The 26,081-nt window shown below is 28.9% G+C and overlaps 3 protein-coding genes across 3 annotated transcripts; 2 read left to right on the forward strand and 1 right to left on the reverse strand.

The window, feature by feature from the left end:
- The first annotated feature begins 2,767 nt into the window (after positions 1-2,767).
- On the forward strand, positions 2,768-2,965 carry LOC114077846. Its single transcript, XM_027918153.1, is given in 1 exon segment — positions 2,768-2,965. A coding segment is annotated over 1 exon segment (198 nt).
- Positions 2,966-5,846: 2,881 nt separating this feature from the next.
- Positions 5,847-10,590, forward strand: LOC107024417 (beta-galactosidase 15). The gene is made up of 15 exons (XM_027918154.1): positions 5,847-6,000; positions 6,081-6,289; positions 6,369-6,435; positions 6,503-6,739; positions 7,425-7,513; positions 7,629-7,734; positions 7,861-7,948; positions 8,378-8,496; positions 8,597-8,758; positions 8,852-9,045; positions 9,141-9,244; positions 9,339-9,448; positions 9,535-9,765; positions 9,868-10,079; positions 10,152-10,590. The coding sequence occupies exons 1-15, from the start codon at positions 5,848-5,850 to the stop codon at positions 10,534-10,536; spliced, it is 2,466 nt and encodes an 821-aa protein (XP_027773955.1). The 5' UTR covers position 5,847; the 3' UTR covers positions 10,537-10,590.
- A 3,059-nt stretch (positions 10,591-13,649) lies between these two features.
- LOC107025594 (ethylene-responsive transcription factor ERF018-like) lies at positions 13,650-14,375 on the reverse strand. The gene has a single exon (XM_015226368.2). It carries the CDS (start codon positions 14,317-14,319, stop codon positions 13,807-13,809), a length of 513 nt encoding a protein of 170 aa, XP_015081854.1. The 5' UTR covers positions 14,320-14,375; the 3' UTR covers positions 13,650-13,806.
- Between the last annotated feature and the right edge of the window lie 11,706 nt (positions 14,376-26,081).

Here is a 26,081-nt window from a genome sequence, read left to right on the forward strand (position 1 = left end):
AACATTTTCTCTACATTATGTTGTTTGTCCCTTGTCTCAATTAGCATAGTTTGATTGATATTATGTTGAAGTAATTAGAGTAAATGATAAATCACCAATAGGTAACAAATATTTTTTTTTAATTTTAAGGTGCCATTTTCTCTTCTCCGAATCATGAAAGGACTGATGTTGTCGTTTCCTCTTCTTCGAATCATGGAAGGGCTGATGTTGTTGCCTCTCTAGGTATATCTTCCACAGTTTGAATGGTATTATGGCTGAAGTGATTAGAGTTGATAAATCATCAATAGGTAACAAATATTTTCTTTTGAATTTTTAATGTGTCGTTTCCTCTTCTCCGAATCATGACATTTACGCCATTTTAAATATTTGAGTTTGTATTACCGTGCCTCTTACCATTTGGCTGGCCTCTATATCCATTGTAGGATTCTTTCCCTAAAGATTTGAGTATTAAGGTCAAACTCATCCTTATATTGAACTACATCATAGTCTGTGTTCCTGTACTTGGAATTATGAACCTGTTGTTGTTGCTCTAAATAGAAAGTTGCTGATTTTCCTGATTATATTCCTGTGTTGGTCAGTTTCATTTTGTTGTCTTTCTTTGATATAATCTCTTTTCTTTTTACTCATCTTGCCCTTAGATTATTGTTGGACTGTCTTTGAGGAGTGTTTTCAGTTTCCTCAGCTTGAATTTGTTTCCCCTTGATTTTCTGTTATCAAAAGCTATAGGCGGATTGCTTTTTATCAATGACAATCCCCTGCAATTGATTATTCCCCTTTTTTGAGAACTGCTTTGTGTTTGCTGAAGACTAGGATGCCATAATCCCTATTTTGAGTGCTCTTAAAAGTTAACAGAAAGACTAGGATCATATAATCTCAACGTGATGAATGAGTCGTATTCTATTATATATATTTGTTAGTTTATTAGAGTCATGATTTAGTCGGAAGGATCATCGTAAGTTTGTTTTGTTATCTATTTGTTAGTTTAGTTTATTTTTCATGAACTAACATTTTTATTATGTGTTTTTGCAGGTGGCATCCAACAAAGGATGTTGCTCGGGCTTTAAAAGACTGTGTTAGAAGGAATTGGATCATCTCATCAAGTCGAGGCACTTGACGGTGTGCAGATTGTTGCTATGTCGGATCAAATGGCTAAGCTTACAGCGGTACTGGGAGAGTCGGAGCAGAGAAGAGTAGTTGAACAAGAAAGCATGAGTTCAACTGTTTAGCAAATCAAAGAACAAGCTATGAACCTTGCTCGTCGGGCTATTACTTTGGCTCCCGGTGACATCGACAACGAGAGTGATGAGGACGATTGTGTAGAACACACTCCCTAGTTTAGATAATTGCATTTATGAACTTTTTCAAATTTTGAAACGAATTTTGAAAGATTTCATAAGTCTTTAATTCGTGATTTAGATACTTTTGATGTTATTTTAAGTTTGTTCTTTTATGTTCTGTTTAGATTGCTTAAAATTGAGCATGTTTGATTGGGCTGAATGGTGTAGAATTGAATTGAATTGTATCTGCAGGTGGACATGCAATTTATGCTGTAAAATATGTTTCAGGAAAAGCAACCGACAGTGTGGGTTTGTCAGTCACGTTTTAGGATTCTAGTTTTTTAGAAAATCCCAGAAAAGCGACGGATAATGTCCTTTTGTCCGTCGCTTTTCTGGGATTTTCAAAAACAAAATTAGCAAAAAAGTGTCAGACTGCATCGCATTTTAGAAATAAAAAAATTAAAATTAAAATAAAGAGATGGGGTCCCTCGCTTTTGTTAAAAAAATTCTAATAAAAGAAATAGCAAAAAAGACGCATTCCGTCATTTTTTGAAAAGCATCGAGCTAAACAGCGACGGAAGTGACTGCGTCGTTTTTCTATCGATCTTGAATAAAAAAGCAACGCAATCCGTCGATTTTGACAGTTTTTTAGTAGTATACCCATGACGTTCAAAAACTATCCCTTCATGTTAAAATCAGTTTCGTGGGCTCCACTCTCCCGAATCAGATTTTGTAAAGGCGTACGGGTTCCTTAACGTTGTAGCTATCTAATCATGAAATTAAATTCAATATTAAATCTCCTGATTTTCCTAGACTCGCATGATTTGATTTCGTCCAAATTTGAATTAGGCTAAGAAATGTCAAGTTACTATCAAAAATTTTATGACCCAAAATTTTTTCACTATGACTTTCTTTTAACGGCGGAAACAGATTGTTACAACCCATTTCCCTTTTACGCCTTGCCTTTTATCTTTACTTTTGTTTTTTAAACTTATATGTATAAATTATAGGATTCATATAGTGTGAGGTTTAAATTACATTCTATCCCTATTAGTTTTTATTTTAAAGAAATCCCTCAAAATAAGAGGGATCTGGATACGTAAGTGGTGGCCAGATACATAATTTCTGATACATTCAAATATGGTTTTGTTGCGCTTAAAAAGGAAAAAAATAGCGTAAATTTTCTTTTATTTAATTTCAATCCCATAAATCACTCCTAACATGTTGTAAACAATCCATGTAATACCTAACAGATTCACAAATTTGAAATTTCACATTCACAGCTTTTCCATCGAGGAAGCATTACTATCAAAAAAGTTCTAAATTCAAATAACTCAAAGAAATCGTTGTAGAAGATGAATATATTGATTTTGTTGAGGTTGGGTGAGTGATGTGATTTATGAAGGTTTTGGACAATCTGTTTTATTTATGAATCAAGCGGCAAGATTGTAGTAGTACCATGAGTTGAAAGGACTTAAAACTTAGTGAAGATGGTGAAAGATGCGACGTTCTTTGCTATGTCTATAGGAGCCTTCGCTTTATGACAAACCATTGACAAAATCCATGTCTAGATCTCTCTTCATCAAGATGAGATTGAGAAGCAAGAGAGGATGGAGAAGGAAGCAGATATCAGAAGATTGAGAGCAGATCAAATTAGAGAAAACAAAGAGTGGAAGTCTCTTGCCTAAGCTGCCAAGAATTGTAAACCTAGTTGCGTTCAATTCAACAATTTGTTTTTGCTGTCTTTTTGAACATTTCTAGACTTCTGCTTCTATTTCTAATTCCCATAAAAAAATATGTAATGATGGTGATGAATGACTTCAATGTACTTAAGTTTGGATTTGTGAAAGTTTGGGTATGTCTGAGTACTCTTAAGATACTATCAATCAATATGGTTCAGATACATTATATAATATATCATGATGTAGTTGTAAATGTATATGATACAATAAGGTTGAAAAAATATGTATGTAATTATGAAAGATTTCAACTAGACGAGATACATTGTGGACAAGAAAAATATATTACTCATGATACATCACTATTACTAAACTATTTAATACATTACTAAGTACTGTGAGTCTGTGATTTTATTTGATACATTAAAGAAGTAAAGATTGCCCGTAAAATATTTTATTTTAGATCGATACATTACTGTGTGATAGTTATTAAGTATCAGATAAATGTAGTTTTAAAATTTAATTTTCTACCAAATCAAACTTCGCTTACTATTTTTAAAATTCTTTTGCAAAAATAAATTTTTTAAAAAATAAAACAAAAAAGGAAGGAAATATTCACTTTCTTTTTACACAAAAACAAAAAAGGCACCTATATAAGTATCAATTGAAGGTGTTTTTATATATAGAACCATTAGCTAAATTTTAAAGTAATATTAAATTCTCTTTATCATAAAATTAGCTATTTGTACTCTTCATTATATTATATAGTTTATTTAAAGAACTACAACTCCCAATTCACATAAAAATGGATGTGTTGACTATCATATATAGTCTAGTCTCATCTTTTTTTTCTCAAACAAGATATTCCTAAGTAATTATGTCTTGGTTATTTGTTTCTTCATATTTCTTTGTATTCGTTTTTTAGTCTAAATTAAATTTTAGTTTGAAGTATATAATTAGTTATACATGTGCAGATTATACGATAAATAAGATTGTTTTTCAAATAATGAATGTGTATCGTATACAATGCTCCACTTATAGAACATTACGATTTATAAATCAAGATTATTATTGGGTTATATGTACATATACATCACATTATAAGTTAGGTGGCCCTGAACAAATATTAAAGGGTGCAGATACATAACACACTACTGATTTATTGTTCTCCATATAGCCTTTCAAATTTGAATAAGACTGATGATACATTAAAGAACTTGATACATGTAAATGATACGTTATATTCAACAACATTAGAGTTATATATCAATACCTTAAATATGAATATAATATATTGCATAAAATAAAATTTACTGTGTATCATATCAGTGATTACACTAAAAAGGGAAAATTTAAGATTCAAAATAAATGAGATGAGAGAGAACAAATATGAAAATTAAAAAAATGGAGGAAGTAAAGATCGAGAGAGTGAAAATAGGAACATATTGAGTGAGTTAAAATAGGAAGAGATTGAGCGAGTGAAATAAGGAGTAAAAATAGGATGAGAAACGTCTAAAACTTTATGTATCTGAAAGAATGAAGATTGAAAGGAAAAAGAGGAATTTTGAAAATATTTTAAAATGGTAGGGAATAATAAAAATAATAAAATATAAAGATATGTATATAAGTAATTTATCCAATTTATATTTCCTTCATTCATTTTCACTAGTCCTATTTTAACTTGACACAAAATAATGACTGAAGTGATCATTTCTACCACAGTATCACTTATAATTAATATTTAACATTACGTCTTGAAAAATAATATCAGATAAGCAAATAAGTGGGATGATCTTTTTTTAACCACATTATCACACTATTAATTAATATTTAGAACTATATCTTGAGAAATGATATGAAAATAGGTGATTAATGCCAAAGATAGAGTATAAGATAAAATATTTTTTGATATATCAAAATAATAAATAATATTGTTTTTTTTTTAAAAAATTGATTTGCAATTAAAAGTGAACTACTAGTTCCTTAAAATCAGCCGAAAAATTAACGGAAACTTAGAGACTTATGTTGTTTAAAAATTAGTACCAAAGTTAAAATATCTGTCTCTCTTCACTTTTACTTCACTTCGCATATTTTTTTTAAATAAATTATATGAAGCACATATTTTATTATAAGGTTCATGATTATTAGCATTTTAAAAAAGTCTTAAAAGAAATAAGTAATTAATATAAAGAATCAAACATTAATTATTTGATTTTTAATATTAATTACTTATTTCTACTTTTTATAATGCTAATAATTATGAATATTATAATAAAATATATGCTTGGTAAATGCAATTGAATAAAGTATATACCCTGTATTTATTTCCTAACGAAGTGTTAGTATTGAAGTAATAATTTAATTCTTAAGCAACACAGCAAAATCATCTATATATGAGGAGATAGAATCCTAACAGTAGAAGTAAGTGGTTTTTGTAAAATATTATTTAAAATGTTGTGTATATATTGCGTATTTAAAATATCTATTATTTGCTTATTCCTTAGTCATTTAAACGTATTTAATATAGAATAACTTTTTTTTTCAGCAGTAATAATTAGCCATAATAATTAAATTCAATTTTAGTGATTCTGAATATAAGTGCATTAATTCAATTATCACTAAACTTTGCCACTAGCATATCTGTTGACTGTTGTAGTGTGATAACCCGATAAGTAACGTAATCAATTAGAAGTCATCTATAATTCTGTGTCATTTTAATGTGATCTTATCCAAATCTAGTTTGAAATTTTTTTACTTTTTAAATTTCTTTTTAGGATAAAGTTTTAAAATCCTATTTTTTTTCTAATACACATTATATATACATGCCTAACCACTTATAAACTATTTAAATTCAAACAAGAGCTTGGTTTATTTCACAGTCATTTTCCATTATGAAGATTTGTTTATTTTACATTTTTTTGTTATACCTTGTTAGTTCAATTCATGCTTATCAAGTTTCTCATGACGGAAGAGCAATTACTATCAATGGAGAACGAAGAATTCTTCTATCTGGATCCATTCATTACCCTAGGAGCACTCCTGAGGTTATATATAATATAATTTTTCGATAAAATATCTATACATATAAACCTTTGTTTAATTAACTTTGAATTTGTTTGGGTAGATGTGGCCTGATTTGATAAAGAAATCAAAAGAAGGCGGATTGGATGCAATTGAAACATATGTATTTTGGAATGCACATGAACCATCTCGTCGTGAATACGATTTTTCGGGGAATTTAGATCTGATAAGGTTCCTCAAAACAATTCAAGATGAAGGACTTTACGCTGTTCTTCGCATTGGACCTTATGTTTGTGCTGAATGGAACTATGGGTACCTACGTGACTTTGTTCTTAATTTGTTCTTTCGAAATAATACCTAAATTGTGAATTTTTATTTTTGTTTTGTGTAGAGGATTTCCAGTATGGTTGCATAATATGCCTGGAATTGAGCTTCGCACAGCTAATGGAGTTTATATGGTATAGTAATTAATTAAACTCATGAATTATTTACGTATAGTAATAAGGTTATTTTTTATTTTATCAGAATGAGATGGAAAATTTCACACGGTTAATAGTTGATATGGTGAAAGAAGAGAAGTTATTTGCATCTCAAGGAGGTCCAATAATTTTAGCACAAATAGAGAATGAATTTGGAAATGTACAAGAAGCTTATGGTGATGCTGGCAAAGCTTATATTCAATGGTGTTCTAATATGGCTCAATCACTTAATGTTGGTGTTCCATGGATTATGTGCCAACAAGCTGATGCACCACAACCCACGGTAATTTAATTGTACATTCTTAATTGTTAATATACACTATTAAACAACAATATTTTTCCAATGAATTTCTCCTTGAAAATTGTTCACTTGCGATTTCGAATTAAATTTCTCAATCATATCTACTCCTAATTAGCTGGTTCGATGAGAAATGAGTGTAAAATTATCATGCTCTATACCATAAATTTTCAACTCGGTTGGGAGAGAAAAACCTTTATTTCTAATAGTGTATAGATCAATTATTTTTTAAAAAGCTATCTAATTACACAAACACGCCTAACATATTTACTAATTCTCCCTATATTAGTTTGAAATGATTCCATACTATCTTTTTAATTAATGATTTCATATCAGATTGCAAGTCAGTTACGCTCATATACATCTAGTTTTGCTACTAGATATGCATTAAAAAGGAGAGAAAGGCGAGCGAGATAGGAAGGAGGGAGATAGAATCACACGAAATATATGTATTTGTGACTAGATACAAGGAGGGAGAGAGAGGAGCGAAAAAGTTAAAATGTATCTAGAACAAATTACACCTAATTTTGATCCATATATTTCAGCGCACTACAAATTATTACAGACTAACGCATGATCTTATTAACTCTAAACTAGTGATAATTTTACAAATTAGCCATTAATTTTCTATTAGATGTAATTAATAGAATCATATGTACTTTGTTTCCAGATAAACACATGCAATGGCTATTACTGTGATGAGTTTACACCCAACAATCCAAATAGCCCAAAGATGTGGACTGAAAATTGGACTGGATGGTAAGTTTTTTAATGGAATGTGTAAATATGATTATATTTATTTAATTATTTGTTCAATCATTATTATTGTATTAATTAATATTGAATATTAAATTGTCTTAATTAATTTAAAAAGGTTCAAGAATTGGGGTGGTAAAGATCCTTTAAGAACAACAGAAGACCTTGCTTATTCTGTTGCACGATTTTACCAAACTGGCGGTACATTCCAAAACTATTATATGGTAAATTAGTCTTGTTCTTAATTATCTTTTATTTTCATAATTATAATATTTTGATTTATGCTATATATTGCATTAATTGATTGTGTTATTATAGCAAACTTAACAAATTAAATTCGTCTATTTCAGTACCATGGTGGAACAAATTTTGGTAGAACCTCTGGTGGTCCATATATTACAACCACATACGATTATAATGCACCACTTGATGAATTTGGTAAGTTACGTTGTCTGAATTTTTCATTTTTTTAACTAATTTTTTTATGCATTGTACACTACTAGAAAAATAAGTATTTTCATGGAAAAAATGTTCAATGCTTGCTTCTATCGATATTTTGATTGAATAAAAGAAAAAATAGTAATATGAAAAATTTTGATTTCCTACTATTTTAGTGAGAATCTGTTTCCACCATAATTTTCAAAGTGAACTAGTTTGATCAGTTATGTTCTATAATACAATTTTCACTAATTCACCGCGTAAAAAACCTTTGTTTCTTTCTACTAGTGATGGTAATATGCTATATGAAGTTGTCAAAATAAATAATTTTATATATTATGTTAATACAATCTACCCTCTCTAGACTCTCTAAACTATCAGTTGTTCGTTTATTTATTGTTGTTAATGAATTGTGTTTTTATGCTCAAGGAAACCTGGCTCAGCCAAAATATGGTCATTTGAAGGAACTTCATGATGTGTTGCATTCCATGGAGAAAATTCTTACCAGTGGCACTGTCAACAACACTAATCTTGGAAATTCTGTTGCGGTATGTTTTTTTTTTTTAAAGTTTTTATGCATTTTCCTATTTCTTGATTATATTATTATTTTCATTTTTATACAACTTTTTTTTTACAAACACATTTTAGGTCACTATGTATACATTGGATGGGAAATCAAGTTGCTTCTTTAGTAACGCAAATGAGACCACAGATGCAACCATATCATATAAAAATGTCTATTACAATGTCCCAGCTTGGTCTGTTACCATTCTTCCAGATTGCATCACTGAAGTTTACAACACAGCCAAGGTAACAAAAAGAATAAAATTATTTCGATTTTAATTTTTATTTTTCATCGTCAATTTTTTTTTTAAAAAAATAATTTCGTTTGTATATACGTAGGTGAATACTCAAACATCAGTTATGGTTAAGAAATTGAACAATGCTGAAAATGAACCAATTCTTCTCCAATGGTCATGGAGACCTGAAACGATCGATGATGCTATAATTCTTGGAAGAGGTCAATCTTCTTTCCATGAATTGATTGATCAAAAAGTTGTTAATGATACTAGTGACTACTTGTGGTACATGACTAAGTAAGTTACGTTATTATTTAAATATAAGCTCGAAAAATTCGATAACATTTTTCTATATAGTTTACATAATATGTGTATTGAATGAAAATATATAGTGTTCATATCAACAAGACTGATCCAATATGGAGTGATGATATGAAACTAAGAGTCAATGCTAGTGGCCATGTCCTTCATGCTTATGTGAATGGACAATATCTAGGTAAGAAATTAAGAATTGCTTTAGTTGTTATTTTTCCCTTTATAACATAACAGTCAACTGAAAAACGTTCATTCTTACGAATAAAATTATGAAGGTTCCGATTGGGCAACATATGGAATCTTCAATTATGTATTTGAGAAGAAAGTTAAATTGAATCCTGGCAAGAATTCTATATCATTGCTTAGTGCTACTGTTGGTTTTAAGGTACTCTTTTTTTTATAATGGTTAGTTTATATTATGTTAAATTTTTTAATTGATGTTAATATCTTTTTTTATGTTGTTGATTACAGAATTATGGACCTCATTTTGATACAATTGAAAGTGGTATCCTTGGTCCAGTTGAAATAATTGGTAAAAATGGTGATGAGAGTATCATTAAGGATTTGTCTTCTCACAAATGGTCATATACGGTAGGTTTGAAAGGTATTAATAATAAGTTATTTGATGAAAATTCAAAGTACAATACAGGGAAATGGGACTCACATGATGTTCCAATCAATCGAATGATGACATGGTACAAGGTAACATTATATATAAAATCTCGTTTTTTTCTTTTTTTTCAGTCGTTAATTTCTTATTTTCTAGTAGTGTTGATTGTATTTTTTTAATCGTGCTCGATGTAGACTACGTTCAAAGCTCCACTAGGAAATGCTCCAGTTGTTGTGGACATGCAAGGTTTGGGCAAAGGAACAGCATGGGTTAATGGACAAAGTATAGGTCGTTATTGGCCTAGTTATTTAGCTGAGGGAAATTGCTCTCTCGATCCATGTGATTATCGTGGTCCATATTCTGCAGACAAATGTACTTCCAAATGTGGCGAGCCTACTCAAAGATGGTTCGTATACTTGTTAAAGATCGATCCTTCATTATATATACTGACAGTGTAATGAGACTTTGATTTTTGTAGGTACCATGTTCCACGATCGTTCTTATCTAGCGATGAGAATACATTGGTGTTGTTTGAAGAATTTGGTGGGAATCCATCACATGTAAAGTTTCAAACAATTGAAGTTGGAATGGCATGTGGAAGTGCTTATGAGAACAAAACAATGGAATTGTCATGCAATGGTAGTCGTATAAGTGCTATTCGTTTCGCCAATTTTGGTGAAACGGAAGGAAGTTGTGGATCGTTTGGCAAGGGAAGTTGTTCAAGTGAGCAAGATGTTGTTTCTCTTGTTGAAAAACAATGTGTTGGAAAGGAGAAATGTTTAGTTCAAGCATCTGAGAGTGTGTTTGGAATGACCAATTGTGGTAATAAGGAGAAGAAACTTATCGTGGAGGCTGTGTGCTAGTTAAGAAGCTACACTTGCACATTGTTCATATATTATGTTTTCTATCTAGTTATCTGCAAGTTAAGTTTTTTGTTAAATAGTTTGTTTTAGGTTTCATTTTTTGTTATGTCTAACTCTTGGTATAATATTATTAAGTTCAGATTTCAAATTTTTGTCCTCAATGTTTTCATTTGAGCCCTTTTCCAAAACTTATTTGCAGGATTTTATTTTATCTAATTTATGACGATTTCGGTGTAATAAAAATGTTGGAGTAGGTCGTTCCTAAGTTTGGTCCTTAGTCTAATAGTTTGAGACACATTTGTCTGCTTTGTAAGTTGATTGAAGTAAAAATTGACATAATAAGATGGATGGCGTCAAATATTAAACATCTTGACTTGACAAGACTGAAATACAAGTGTGTTTTTCAGATGAGCCCCTAGTATATGTTGATGTGGGCGTTTTGAGCTCACAAAAGAAATAGTCTGTGTGGTAATCTAAATTTTTCTTTCGGTTGACTAAAGTTTCCTCAACTATATATGGCAGCAAATTTAGACGGAAACATAATTTGTTCAATGTATTTAAATTTAAATTTGTTAAGAAATATAACACAGTCTAAGACCGGGCAACGAATCGGAACGGAATCATCGGACTGAAACAAACTGGTATCGGACTGAAACGGGATGAGTTGATCGGTTCATTGACTAGTATCGAGATGAACCGTACCAGAATTATCCGGACGAATACTCGGTTCCGTCCCGTTCCACTATATACCTGGATAAAACCAAAACGGACTGGAATGGATCGAAATGGAACGAGATGGGATAAACGGGATGACACATCTAGTTATTTCAAAAAATGATTTTTTTCAATTACGATGAATATTGTTTTTTATTTTTTTAAGTTTAAATTAATAGTTTTTAAATTTATAATGTAATTTTATACTTATGTTTATTTTAAATATATTTTTAAAATTTTCTTACTTATTAAATTTGCAAGTTAAGTTTAATTAAGTTTTCAAGATTTAAATCTTTTGAAGTTTATAAGTTATTACTAATTATTTATTAATATGTTATAATTTATAAGTTATATTTATAACTTGTAATTTAAATAAATTAAATTTGTAATTTAAAAAAAATTAAGTTAAATAATATAAAATAATTACACAAATTTAAAAATATCAATTGAATCTATTTAAAATTTGCATTACAAATTACGATTTCAATTTAATACTAATGTAATACTACTAGGGGATAGTTGGGTTACTTGGGTAGTATTTATTATTTAATATAAAATATAAGTTATAATTTATAAATATATAATATAAATTAATTAATATTTATAATTAATTGGAATCGAACCGGAACTGGATCGGATCGGACCGAACCGAAATAAATCGGAATAAATCGATACTGGTACATCGATATCAAACCTCAATTCCGTTCTATTTCGTGTCCCGATTTGAAATGTTCCGTTCCATCCCATAGCCACAAACTGGGATAAACCGGAACGGTACCGGACCGATACCCGTTCCGTTGCCCACCTTAACACTAACAAGTGTTTTTTCTTTTAAGTTCTCACAATTTCATTGTTTACCAATTTTAAAATCTATTTTTATTATTATAGTATATTGAGTTACTCCCTCATTCCCATATGAAACGAGGACTTTCTTTTATAGGACAATTGATCTTAAATATTTTATGTTGTTTTTTTTAAAAAAAATGATACTTATATCTTATAAAAAAGGATTTAGAATAAAATATCCCTTAAACGACTAATAAAATTCCGCTTTTAACTATTTAAATTAATAAAAATGTAAATTGGTAAAAAACTATTATTCGTCTTTTATATTTTAACCACCAAATATTTAAATGTCAATCTTTTCTTTGCTCTTATTCCAAATTTTAATCCCAATAACCAACTTCATTTATGATGGGTCGATCATAATGTTTATTTTAATTTAAATTAATAAACAACATTTACCACCTGATTTTACGCCTCCACTATTCGATCCACCTGTAAAAAATTTCATTTCAAATAACCCAGAAATGTAATTACTGAATTCCCTAATATTATTTAGCAATTAAATAGGAGTTCGAGCCTGAAAAATGTTAATAAAAATTTTAAAATTATATATGAAATTTGTTATTAATTAAAACGGCAAAATCGCTGACGAAGTAGCAATATTGACCACTGGGAAAAATAAAATTGCTGCTGTTGCAATAATTTGTTAATTTAATTTCATTTTTTTTAAAAAATAATTTAAAATTCAAAATAAATCTAAATTCAAAATAAATCTTTTTTAAAATAATTTTTCTAATATCGGCAGCGACATTAAAAAAAAATATTTAAAATTCAAAATAAATCTTTTTTAAAAAAATTTTTCTAATATCGGCAGCGACATAAGTTTAAACTTTTTTTTTATTAACTTTTGCTTCTTTTTTTTTATAAAGTTTAAATCAAATTTTTTATTTTTTAATTTTTAAAATCAAATTCCTATCGAGACAGATTTTTTTAATTAAATTTATTTATTTATTTTTTAAAATTAAATCACTAATTTTTTGATTTATTTGATTTTTTTAAAAAATTAATTAAAAATTACTGGTGATATAAAAATAAATTGATTTAAATTTCTTTTTTTTTAAATAATAGAAGCAAAAATTAATAATAATTTTTATTTTTAAAAAATGAAATTTAATAAATCACTACTAGCGATTTTGCTTTTTTCGGCGAATAAAATCACTACGAGCAATTTTACTCCGGACTCAATTAAATAGGCCGTTAGAAAGGAACATTATAAGTCAAAATTGGCGGTAAGAGATATTTGAAGGTCAACGATGATAATTTTGTACCAATTTGACGAACATTTTAGTTGGTTTTCGATAATTTTTTTTTTTTACATTTGCTGTTAATCAATAATGCAACACGATACATGCAACACACATACTGATTAATAATACTCGATCTTTTTCAAAGAAGACTTGACTATTTAGTCTATTTTAAAAAATATAATCCTTAATCCTTTTTTTCTTACAAAAGACTTTTACTTTAATTTTTCAACCGGACATACTTAATACCACAAGATATTTTGATACATTTAAAATAACTTTAATTTAGAAGTATTAGAATAAAAGGAGTAACATAAAAAAACTAAAAAATAAGAAAATTGACTTTAGGTGGATACAAGCTAAACTTGAATAAATTTTAATCTAGTCCAAATACAAGCACGTACCAATAAGCAACATTAATTTAGTAGTAAAGTTGGAAGAAAAGGCGTTTGAATTATTTAATCCATCAAAAGGACCACATTCTAGCACTATCAAACAAATCATCATGCAACACTACTTCACCATGATCTAAAGAAGAACATCCAAACTCCAAATCATCTCTAAAAAACACACTCTCCACAGCTGCTGATCTGCGGTGGTGGTGGTGGTCTACCACCACGGTAGTATCATCATCAGCAGCTGCAGCCGACTGTTCACTAACTCTAGTACTACGTGCATGTCTGGATGCCTCCACTTGAATTTCGGAAGGTGACAACAACTTATAATTATCAACATCACATGAAATCACCGGTGGATCGTCCGGGAAATTAATCATCGCGGACGGTCCACGTAAACAAACCACCGCTGCATCATAAGCTCTAGCCGCTTCCTCCGCAGTATCGTAAGAACCTAACCATATTCTGTCACGGCTTTTCGGTTGCCGTACTTCAGCTACCCATTTTCCCCATTTTCTCATACGAACACCCTTATAACGATCCCCTTTCACTTTTTTCTCTTTCTTTACTTTAGCCCTCACCATCTTTAGTTAGATTAGTATAAATTATTTGTTTTGTGTGTATATATATATTTATTAGAGAAGAAACGTGGAATGGGATATAAAAGGACACGTAAGTTTTGATTATTTAAGAGTTGAGTTAGTTGGACGGAAACATGTGTGTGCATATCGTGGCGTTTCCTTTTCATTTTTTCGGACACGTGGGATAACCGACTAAATTTCGGCTGTATGAATAATAATATTGTTGACGGATAATCTTTAATCTTTTTTTTAATTATGTATTAAGGATCCAAATTTTAACCTCTCCGTACATTTTTATTTATTCAAAATATACCAGTCCAACATTATTTATTTACTTGAAAAACTAAAATATAAATTATTATTATTTATACTATTATATTTTTAATTGTCTTATTATATTTTTAAATATCGATTTGATTAATTTATCAAGTTAAATTGATTGAATATTTTATATAAAAAGATATTCATAAATTACATAAAAAGTAATATATATTCAGTTTTTTTTACATATCAATATAATTAGATATATATATATATATATATCGATCGTACAATATTAGTTATAGTTATTATTATTTCACTCTAAAAAAAGAAAATAAAAATCAATGAAGGAAGTATTTATTTTATTCTTATTAATTTTTTAATATTGAGATGATTTATATATAACTAATAAGACTAATGATGAAATTATCACTTCATTTATTGTTTATTAACGAATATGCCAAGCTAAACATCTGATTAAGGTGGCCGGAGGAAGTAGTATTATTTCTTGCATTGAAAGAATTACTCTGTATAATTGGTACTAAATTTTTACTTATATAATAGTAATAATCATACTTATAACAGTATGATCTTCGTACAAATTACTTATAATCGTAACCTTTTTTTACTTATATAATATTAATAAATTACTTTATTTGCCATATAATTCATTGTAAACATAAAGTATTTCAATAAAATTAAGGACTAGGACTTGACCAAAAAATACAGATCCAATAAATATTATGAAGTTTGTTGCACTACACAAAACTAATCAAAAGTTTCGAAAGGACTAATTTGTCATTATCCACAAAATGAAATAATTCATAATTTTGAGGTTGTAATAAGTCTCATTTTTTTTTAAGTTTGAGGAAAAGAAAAGTTATTATATTGAGACTATAAATTATTAAAAAATTAAATATCTTCAGATTACAACAATCAAAGCGGGTTATCAATATTTACATAAAAGGTTATCCGTCTTTTTCTTATTCGTTGTATAAAGATATGAGCATGACGAAGGAATCAGATGCAAATATAAACTAGAAGTTTACTAGAATAATATGTCACGATTCAAATTGAGTCATGAATAACACTCACACTTAACCTCCTAGGTGGGAGAAAAAAATTAACCCCAACTTACAAAATACAAGCATAATGAGGAAGCTTAAAATATTATTAAATATCATTTTCCAAAATCTGAAAGTCATCACATCAAAGGACATCTAATCTCCAAATACTAAGTCTAAGAGTATCAAGGACACCAAAACAAAATGGTTTATGTACGAAGATTAAGGACATCATGTTATGAGCATAAGAATCCAACACGAGCTTTGATGAATAACTCACCCTGGAACATGATATGCTGGTGACTGGCTAGAGGTGAGGGCGATTTAAGGTTGCTAGTACACTCACTGCACTCCACAAAAGGAAAACAAAGAAAAACACAAGTAGGGTTCAGTACAGGGCAACATGCACTGAGTAAATATCATCGACAGACTTAAAATAGTAACTAATATGCATGAAGTAATAGTATAAAATCAACTATAGCACTTAGTAGGTGATAAACAACATGATCAAGTGACGACGGAAGCAAGTACGCAATCAATCACAATATTAAGCGCGCACACAAGGACTCATGCCTCCACACCACGCTTATTTGTGAAATGAGTTCTTTGAGACTGAGTACATTAAGTTAATTAAATATATTTTCTTTAAGTGTTATCGTGTCAGAACATGACACCCTAATTTAATAATATCGTGTCGAAACGTGATACCCCGATCCAATAATACTGTGTTGGAACGTGACACCCCAATTCAATAATACCATGTCAGAACATGACACCCCAATCTAATAATATCATGTCGGAACGTGGCACCCCAATCCAATAATAACGTATCGAAACGTCATATTCGGATCCAATAATATCATATCAGAACGTGACACCCCGATCAAACCATATAGTCAATTCATTTGTCATTCTTATCATCTCTTTCCACTTCGTTAACAATATTTCATCAAACCTTCTTTGTTCAAGGTATTACTTCAATAGAAAAGATTTCAGATTACAATTTTCACGGTCTAAGGATTTCAAACCAATCACAAACCACACAACCAAGATACACAATCACATAATCAAGTACATAAAGAGCTTCACAATATCACTCAATGCATATCAATCTCTATTTAGAGTGTATCTATCACATAGAGAAACCATAACCTACATCCACCGAAGAACCGGAGTCAAACAAGATACTTCTATACTTTACCTTCCTCAATGCCTTTGAGCATTTTGAATCGATCAGGTGTGCATAAATAATAAGTTAGCGAGTCTATATATATTTATATTAGCCTATGTCTATCCTAGACTCAAAAACTCACTCAATCTATAATCAATCTCCTAAAATTCAAATGTAAGAGCAAATTTTAATCCCTCCAATTAACATAACTTTATTCAACTACAATACACTTAATATTTAATTACCTATCTTTATATACCAAAACTTAGTTTATAACAAGGTACTAAAATTATATACAACATCCAGTACCTTTAATTTCGTCAACTCTATTCGATCTATATAATATAAATATATAATTGTAATAACTTAGTTCACTGCCTATGATTAAGTGGCCACTAAAAGGTCATACAATAATGCAAAACTCAACTCACGTAAATGCCTACCAAGTTTTCAACCCAATTCTTTAATAACATCAACAATTAAAAATCAACAAAACCTATATTAGATAGTCATGAGCAACCTGTGTAACCTCTATTCTTCCCAAATCAACATATAATAACAATTTCCTGCACCTACAAGCTATAACTTTCCGACATCATCATGTTTTTACCAAGATTATTGTACTTTGGATTCATCCTGAACTAATATAAAATCAAGAGGGACATTAATTGATACCACTACTAGTCAGAAATAATTTCTAAAGCTCTAAAACCAAAAAACACGATTCACTCATCCTTGTTTTTAAACATATAATTTCTTATCTAACCATAAAGGTTACTTATTATACTAAATTATAATTGAATAATAATAAAGAAAACAAGTTTTACCCTACTGCTTGCGCTTAGTTTATCCCACAAACAATAAACTAAAAGTTGTCATATAATGCCTACATATCATTATCAAACCAAAGCTCCCAACTGATATATTCTTCCACAACAATATTTATTCCCTCAGTGACTCCGATTCTATTGTTTTCCAATTTACTTTTTTGATCTCCTTTTCACTATTCATTATATAATAACTGATATGAAAAAACCCACAATGTAAACAAGATTTAAGAGGCGTGATTGATTTACTTGAACGTTCTTCTTTCGTTCAAACTGTTTTCTGTTATTCTTCTTTTTCGTTCTTTTCTTTTCGTTTTAAGATTATTATTTTTTATCCTAATTATTACACAACTAATTAAAAGAGTGGTGAAAGTGGTCCAGTACTAGTTTTAATGTTATCTTCTTTAATTACTATCTACATTAATTATTAAAACTACCCCACTAATTTCATAATGTACTAAAATACTCATTTAGAATCTATCAAAATAGTCTTTATGAAACAAAAAGATCTAATACTCAAAACGATGAGATCGGTCGTTACAAAATATCAGTTGGCATAACTGATTGACCATTCTGGTTCAGATGTGATGCAAAGAGATTGAAAATTCACGTGATTATATGTTGAAGAAATAAAACATTCTTCAATAATTCTCTTGTGTTGCTTGTTCTCATGATAAAATGATCATTATACCAGTTAAGGTTGGGATTGTATTCCCTGAAATTATTTGGAACATATAAAAAGGTGAATATGAGCCTTTTACCTTTCATGTGGACGAATTACTATTGTGATTTAATAGATGCATCCATGGTATGGTCACATGTGAATTTGTATCAACTTACAAATTAGTTTTTGTAAGGTTATTTGCTCAAATTGTTAAATTAAGAGCATAATTCCAAACTATAAAATTATGCTGATAATATTAGTTGGTTTAACAAAAATTGTTTGCCTCCAATTATAGCTAGACCATTGATTATGAGAACTAAAATTTGGTATGAGATGCTTTTATTAAACATGTATGCATCAAGCCAACAAGGTTCTCCCATCACAATTGGTTCAGGATCAGAAACCAAATAATTTTCATCTAAAAATTTGATGTGTGCACATATGATTTTATTACTCCACCATGCACAAACTGGATCCCCAAATAAGGTTGAGGGTAAATGTAGATTTCCTAACATTAGGGGGAGATGTGTTTAACAACTGAAAATTATGTGTGAGGTGAATTATCTAGATCCTCATTAAAAAAATGTAAACTTGAAGTTTATGTACTTGAAAGAGCACTATTACATAACACTTCATAAAACCTTGTCAAAGGTTCATGTACCAGAAAATAATTTTAAAAATATGAAGAAATCTCAATAAGTTATGTCGAATGAAATCAAATTAAAATGACCGTCGACGGTATACTTGAAGTATAACTCAATGCTATAAGTGGTTACGAGGATCTTAAATTTGAATTTTTCATATAATCTGGACAGATAAATGATTTTCCAAATAAAATGCACTATTCAAGTATATTTAGTTTCACTTAGAAAAGCAATTTTTTGAACTTATAGTTCATAGTTCAAAATATATGTCAGTGGGGTACATATAAATCATTGTGCGAAAGTATAACCGTAAGATATAAAGTATGTTCTGTACCTCGGGGCGTAAAGGGTTTTCACAGAAATCCCGACATTATTAAATAGAGATATATTCTCTACTAGTGGATGCAATGAGACTTATTTCAATCTGACAATAGATGAGATACTTGAATATGTATAGTGACCAATTATCATGTCTTACTAGGTGACACTACTAAAAAAATAGTGAATACCGACCTGAAAATTACCGACCTCAAATGATGTCGGTAATTTCCGACCTCCGGAGGTCAGTATTGTTAAAAATAATAGAACTAGTTGGTTTTTAGGCAAAATAAGGAGGAAAAAAAATTCCGACCTCAAATGGTCGGTAATTTTCACGAAAAAAATTAATTACAATAAAAATCGACTTCTTGACGTCGTATTAAATAAAATATATGAATAAACATATTTTATTTTCGGTATTTTTATTTCATCAATATCCGAATACCGACATGAGGTCGGTATTTTTATTTCATCCAAATACTGACATCATGAAGTCGGTATTTCATCCAAATACTGACATCATGAAGTTGGTATTTTTTCTTCATCCAAATATCGACCTAATGAGGTCGGTATTTTTACTTCATCTAAATACCGACCTCATGAGATCGGTATTTTTCTTTCATCTAAATACCAACCTAATAAGGTCGGTTTTTTTATTTCATCCATATCCAAATATCGACATATGAGGTCGGTATTTTTATTTCATCCAAATACTGACATCATGAAGTCGGTATTTTTATTTCATTCAAATACCGACCTCATGAAGTCGGTATTTTTTCTTCATCCAAATATCGACCTCATGAGGTCGGTATTTTTACTTCATTTAACTACCGACCTCATGAGATCGGTCTTTATCTTTCATCTAAATACCGACCTAATGAGGTCGGTATAAATACCGACATCATGAGGTCGGTATTTTTATTTAGTACAAATACTGACATCATGAAGTCGATATTTTTATTTCATCCAAATACCGACCTCGTGAAGTCGGTATTTTTTCTTCATCCAAATATCGACCTCATGAGGTCGGTATTTTTACTTGATCTAAATACTGACTTCATGAGATCGGTATTTATCTTTCATCTAAATACCAACCTAATGAGGTCAGTATTTTTATTTCATCCATATCTAAATACCGACATTATGAGGTCGGTATTTTTATTTTCCAAATATTGACTTCATGAAGTCAGTATTTTTATTTTATTCAAATACCGACCTCATGAAGTTTGTATTTTTTCTTCATCCAAATACCGACCTCATGAAGTCGGTGTTTTTTTTCATCCAAATATCGACCTTATGTGATCAGTATTTTTACTTCATCTAAATACTGACTTCATGAGATCAATATTTATCTTTCATTCATCCATATCCAAATATCGACATCATGAGGTCGGTATTTTTATTTCATCCAAATACTGACATCATGAAGTCGATATTTTTATTTCATCCAAATACCGACATCATGAAGTCAGTATCTTTTCTTCTTCTATATATCGACCTAATGAGGTTGGTGATGTTATTTCAGTTAAATACCGACCTCATGAGGACGATTTTGCGTAAATTAAAAAACAAAAAATATTATAATATCAACTTCCAAAAATCGGTAAAATTAAATCATGCAATTTAATTAGTTTCAATTTAAATATTTATATCGTGCATTCAACTTTAAATAAATCGTACTCTAGATGACGGTTTTATATAAGTCAAAAAATAAACTAATATAATATACCGACCTCTCAATGTCAATATTATTTATTTGATATGATTCCTTTTATTTTTCTTAAAATTTAATGTGATACCGAACTTATAAGACTGATATTTTTTTGTTATCTAATTCATTTTAATAAAAGCGACATCCGGAGGTTGGTTTTGTTTAAAATATTTCTAATAATCATAATTTTTGTTATTTAGCATAATACTAAAATTTCATTTGAAACTTACAATTAATTGTTCAAAAAGTGTAATAATTTTGTATACTTTATCAATAAAAATGTAGACTTCGTGAAAAAATTAAAAAAACATATATAATCCATATTTAGATTATGAAATACATTGATATGAATTAGGATATAATTATACTTATATTTCTAGAGTAATGTACAAAAATCTATTAGTCCGTCGTCTAATCGTGAACTTAATATCTCATGTTATGATGTAGAGGTGAAGAACTAACATATAATCTATTCGAGTATGAATAAATCATATACCCTAGCAAGGTATAAGCCTAGCAGCGTCAGGAAAAATGTTATATCATCACCTAGATTTTAAGTGATTCTCACATAAGTATTTTGTATCTTATATGCACAATATTAATTGTATTTTTAAATAAAAGCAGAGTTTATATTGTATCTTTTCATACAATCTGAGTTACCGTTATATTTCTCAATATAGAGTTGTTATCCGTGTTTAAATTTTTTTTCTTTATATCGCATTCATATTATTGCTTTATATTGAAATGAGTTGAGTTGAGCCCTGATCTTGTTTTAGAATTCCCCTCGCGTGCTATTACATTTAATGTATTGATGTCAGTTGGCATGCATCTTTTTATGATACAGATACAAGTAATCAGGATCAACATCCAGCGCATCGTTGATTCTAGTTGAGCTTCAGAGTTGTTGGTGAACCTTTTTGCTTCCGAAAGACCCCTTGTTATTAATTTATCATTTTAGTTCACTAGAATATCATTGCGGATCAAATTGCTCTCCTTTTCAAAGATTTAGGACGAAAAACTATCAAACTCACCCAAGATTTCCCTCTCTTCTTCAAAATGTTCTTGGGTGATTATGGGTGGTTTTGGGGAGTTCTATATTTACTGGGAATAACGTCATGCCGTGATCCAAAAATGACGTGATGACACTTGTTTTTTTCCACCGAGATAAATTTGTCTAAACCAATAAAAAAATGAAAGAAAAGCGAAAAATAGTAAGTAATAAGAACAAGATAAAGCAAAAAAAACTTTGTCTTCTATTAAAACCTCTAAAATATGATTGTCACGTGTATACAAAAAACACTATATACAGTAAAATCTCTATAAATTAATACTCGATAAATTAATAATCTCTCTAAAATAATATTTTCCTCCGGTCCCGACTTGAGCCAATGGAAAATCACAAATTTCAATAAGATAATAAGATGATATAGTTTCAGAAGACCCCTATATAAATATATGGTCCCATTAATATCATAAATTAATAAGTCTTTAAAGTAAAATATATCTAAGACAATTTAGGGAAATATGATTATATTGTGTTCTGATTTTTCTTAAAATTTAATTATAGTTGAAGCTCATCTCTAACTTTTCTTATTGCATCCAAGAGCTCTGATGTTGTGTTTTTGAACTGCACCATAAAATTGTGAAGAGTTCTAGATGTGATAAGTGTTTCCTTACCCATATCTAGTTTCAACGGTACAATATTATCTTCAACTTCATCATCAACATTGCTTTTTTCGATGGTGTCGACAGTTTCTTCTAAACTCTAGACCTCTAAACAAGTATCACTTTCATTCGGATAATCTAACAGGTTATTGACATCCATTTTACTATGGTAACCGAGATCATTAGTCATGACCTCAAGTTCATGAATAACGTTTTCACAAGTAGATTCATTCCGATTCTCTGAGATTGCATCTCCTGAACGATTTTTACAGTATCAAAAATAATTTTCTATTGTCTCTTGCTGAACATTTGTTGTTCAAATAGGAATTGCATAATTAATAGCATCCAAACCATTTATCTTTGTTGGATCATTTTGTCGCACTCCATAGCCTTCTAAATATCCTACGATAAATTATGTTCGATAATACATCTTGAAAGTTCTTATTATCACAGCATCACAACGTTGAAATTAATAAGATACAATTATTTTGATGTATTCATTGTACTTTATGTATGATATTTTTTTATGTGAAGTCGATAAATACGATACATAAATTAGTAAGATACAATGCTTTAGAGATAATCAAAATTAACTTTCATCAAATCTCAAACTATTCTTTAAATTAATAAATATTATTTTATCGATTAAAAAATATCTCTGTAAAATAATAAAATTTCATGGTCCGACCTATATTAATTTATAGAGATTTTACTGTACATAAGTGTGAAATTAAGAAATTAGTACAAGTCTCAATCTTTGTTTCTCAAATAGAACAAAGTACTATAAGAAAAGGAAAAAGAGGATGCGCCGAATGACAAGCAGCTAGCTCTTAAAGTCCATAACGAGTCTCGAGATCAATATAATAGAAAGATCGAGAAAGAAATCACACGGATTCGGGTTCGGCACCTACACAAATATTGAGGCAAGTGTGAGTACCAACAATACGATATCCAAAATAGTCATTTACTATGATATGAATATATTCATAACATTTTCTGTTATTTCATTATTATCATAAACAAGTATTTAAGTATCGAAAAATTAATATTTCATCAGCATAATCAAGTGCTCTTATCTTCAAATATAAATTCAATATAATTATTATCTTTAACTAATTGAATTTAAAGGTAAATAGTATCCAACCATATCAAAATTCAAATGATCTTCAAATTTCATCATACACGTTTCTTCTGGGGAAAATTAGTACCCTACCACTAGTGGAAGTGGTTGAAACATCACATCCCCTTTCAAATCATTGTTATGCAAAACACAACGCGTGATAATAGGCCTTTAGGTGATACTAGACTGACGTTTAGTAGAATGTATTAGAAAAAATAATGTATGCATTAGTTTTATATTTTTTTATAACTTGTTTGATATTCTTTTTAAATATATATAATTAATATGTGTATTAGTTATACATTTTATTATGCATTGAAGTGTGTATCAATAGTATTATAAAATTCTAGGTATTAACAATACAATGATTTTTGCATGCATTGGTATGATTACAAACCCAATTGATCCTTAATACCCCTTTTTATGTTTTTTCCATCATAATAGTGGGGTATCTTTGAAAATAACTTTTTTATGTAATGCATGTTATTTTTAATGCATCAGACCAAACAATTTATAAAGATAATTTATATATAATTAATGCAAGTATAACTAATTAATGCATTTCTAATGTAAGCATTAATAATACAAACTATTTAACATTATTCTTATACACTCTACCAAACGATCCCCATAAGGCCAGTCTATGAGTTCAATTATAGACTATGAGCTAAATATTATAATTTTAAATATATTTACAGATATTTATCAATTTTTTAAGAAAAAAAATAATTATTAGTAATATTTTTGAATAATTACGATAGAAAATGATAATCGATATAGTATCAAATCACACATGTATTCTTTTTAAAATTTCTCCTACACCGAATAGGCACAAGGTAAGAGCAACAGACAGGACCAACCTGAAAAATGAAACGGTCCCTCTATAACTAGTCATCCATAATATTAAATAAATCATTTTCGTCTTTAATAAACTTAGTAATGGCTATAGTCATAGTGATCCTCCTATTCAACTATCTATAATTAATTGAATTAAGTTACATATCATATTAATTAATAACCTTAATATTTTTATTTTATTCCTTCTTATACATTGATTGGTTATGAAATTTTCTTAAAGTAAATTATAGTTACGCATTTGCTATTTGTGTCATCTCTTTATAAATATTAATCTACTTAAATTCATTTGCTTCTCTAATTATATGAAAGTAATAAGTTATATGTTCAGGATATGATCAATGTATTACTTCATGTGTTTTTGTTCTTAATTTCTTCTTTGAAAATAAAGAATAGCAATATTAAGTATTACATGATAACTCAAAATAATATATTATAATTAATTAATTTGATTTAATTAAAGTAAAAAATATTTTACTATCAATTTAGTAAAGGGAAAACTATAAAATATGGCAAACATTAATATACATTTAAAACAAATAGCTATAGTTCACTTTTTTTTATATTATATGGATATAATTATACAATAAATAGCAACGTTAATTATATATAAAAATAATTAGAAAAGTTATTAATATTAAATAGGAAAGTTATTATTACACACCAAATTTATTATGCCTAGACATATTTTATGTGATTGATTCTCCATGTTTACCCTCACTAATACTTTCTCTTTCATCAATCTTCCTATATCATAAAAAATCTGTATTTTTCTCCCAAATTTCTTTCAGTTTAAAATCTTTTGATGATTTTAGAAACAAGTTTTGTAATTTGAATTCATCATATATCACTTAATTGATTTTCTATTCGTTCTTATGACGATCATATTTGTATACATATATGTTGCTTCTATTTTTATAGGCTTTCGATTGACTCGTTTCTACATTATAATGACTATAGTTATAAAAAAAAGTAGTACAAGAAGAACACGAACAAAAAGATATTGAGGTTTGTGTGATTGTCAAATTTGTATATAGAATGATAGTTATATACATAGATACTTGTATTCTATTTTTTTATTCACTCTAATATTAACAAAAATTGAAATGGTGTTATCTGAATACAAGTATATTTGAATGCATAAGTAATCTATCGAATTTGAAAGTTTAATTAGGTAATACAAGTATAATTGGATACATTAATGCTATTTGTTATAAACAAATACATGAGTCAACACCACACCTCAAGTATAATAAGAAAAACTTGACAAAAAAGATATTGACGTTTGTTGAATTTTTTTTTTCATTTTTTTATGCAACCGAATACTTGCATACTTTTGTTACCTACACATTCTATTATTTTCCATTTTTTTGTATTGTCAAATATATTTATCTTTTGTTTAACAACAATGTATATGTATACTATATTAGTGTATTCATTTTTGTTTAACAACAATATATTCATT

The sequence above is a fragment of the Solanum pennellii genome, chromosome 7, assembly GCF_001406875.1.
Source record: "Solanum pennellii chromosome 7, SPENNV200".
Taxonomy (NCBI): domain Eukaryota; kingdom Viridiplantae; phylum Streptophyta; class Magnoliopsida; order Solanales; family Solanaceae; genus Solanum; species Solanum pennellii.

Coding starts and splice junctions, on each gene's coding strand:
- LOC107024417 (XM_027918154.1), top strand. CDS start 5,848: ATGAAGATTTGTTTATTTTACATTTTTTTGTTATACCTTGTTAGTTCA. Junction 7,735..7,860: donor CATTCCAAAACTATTATATG/GTAAATTAGTCT, acceptor CGTCTATTTCAG/TACCATGGTGGAACAAATTT. Junction 9,046..9,140: donor TACTTGTGGTACATGACTAA/GTAAGTTACGTT, acceptor GAAAATATATAG/TGTTCATATCAACAAGACTG.
- LOC107025594 (XM_015226368.2), bottom strand. CDS start 14,319: ATGGTGAGGGCTAAAGTAAAGAAAGAGAAAAAAGTGAAAGGGGATCGT.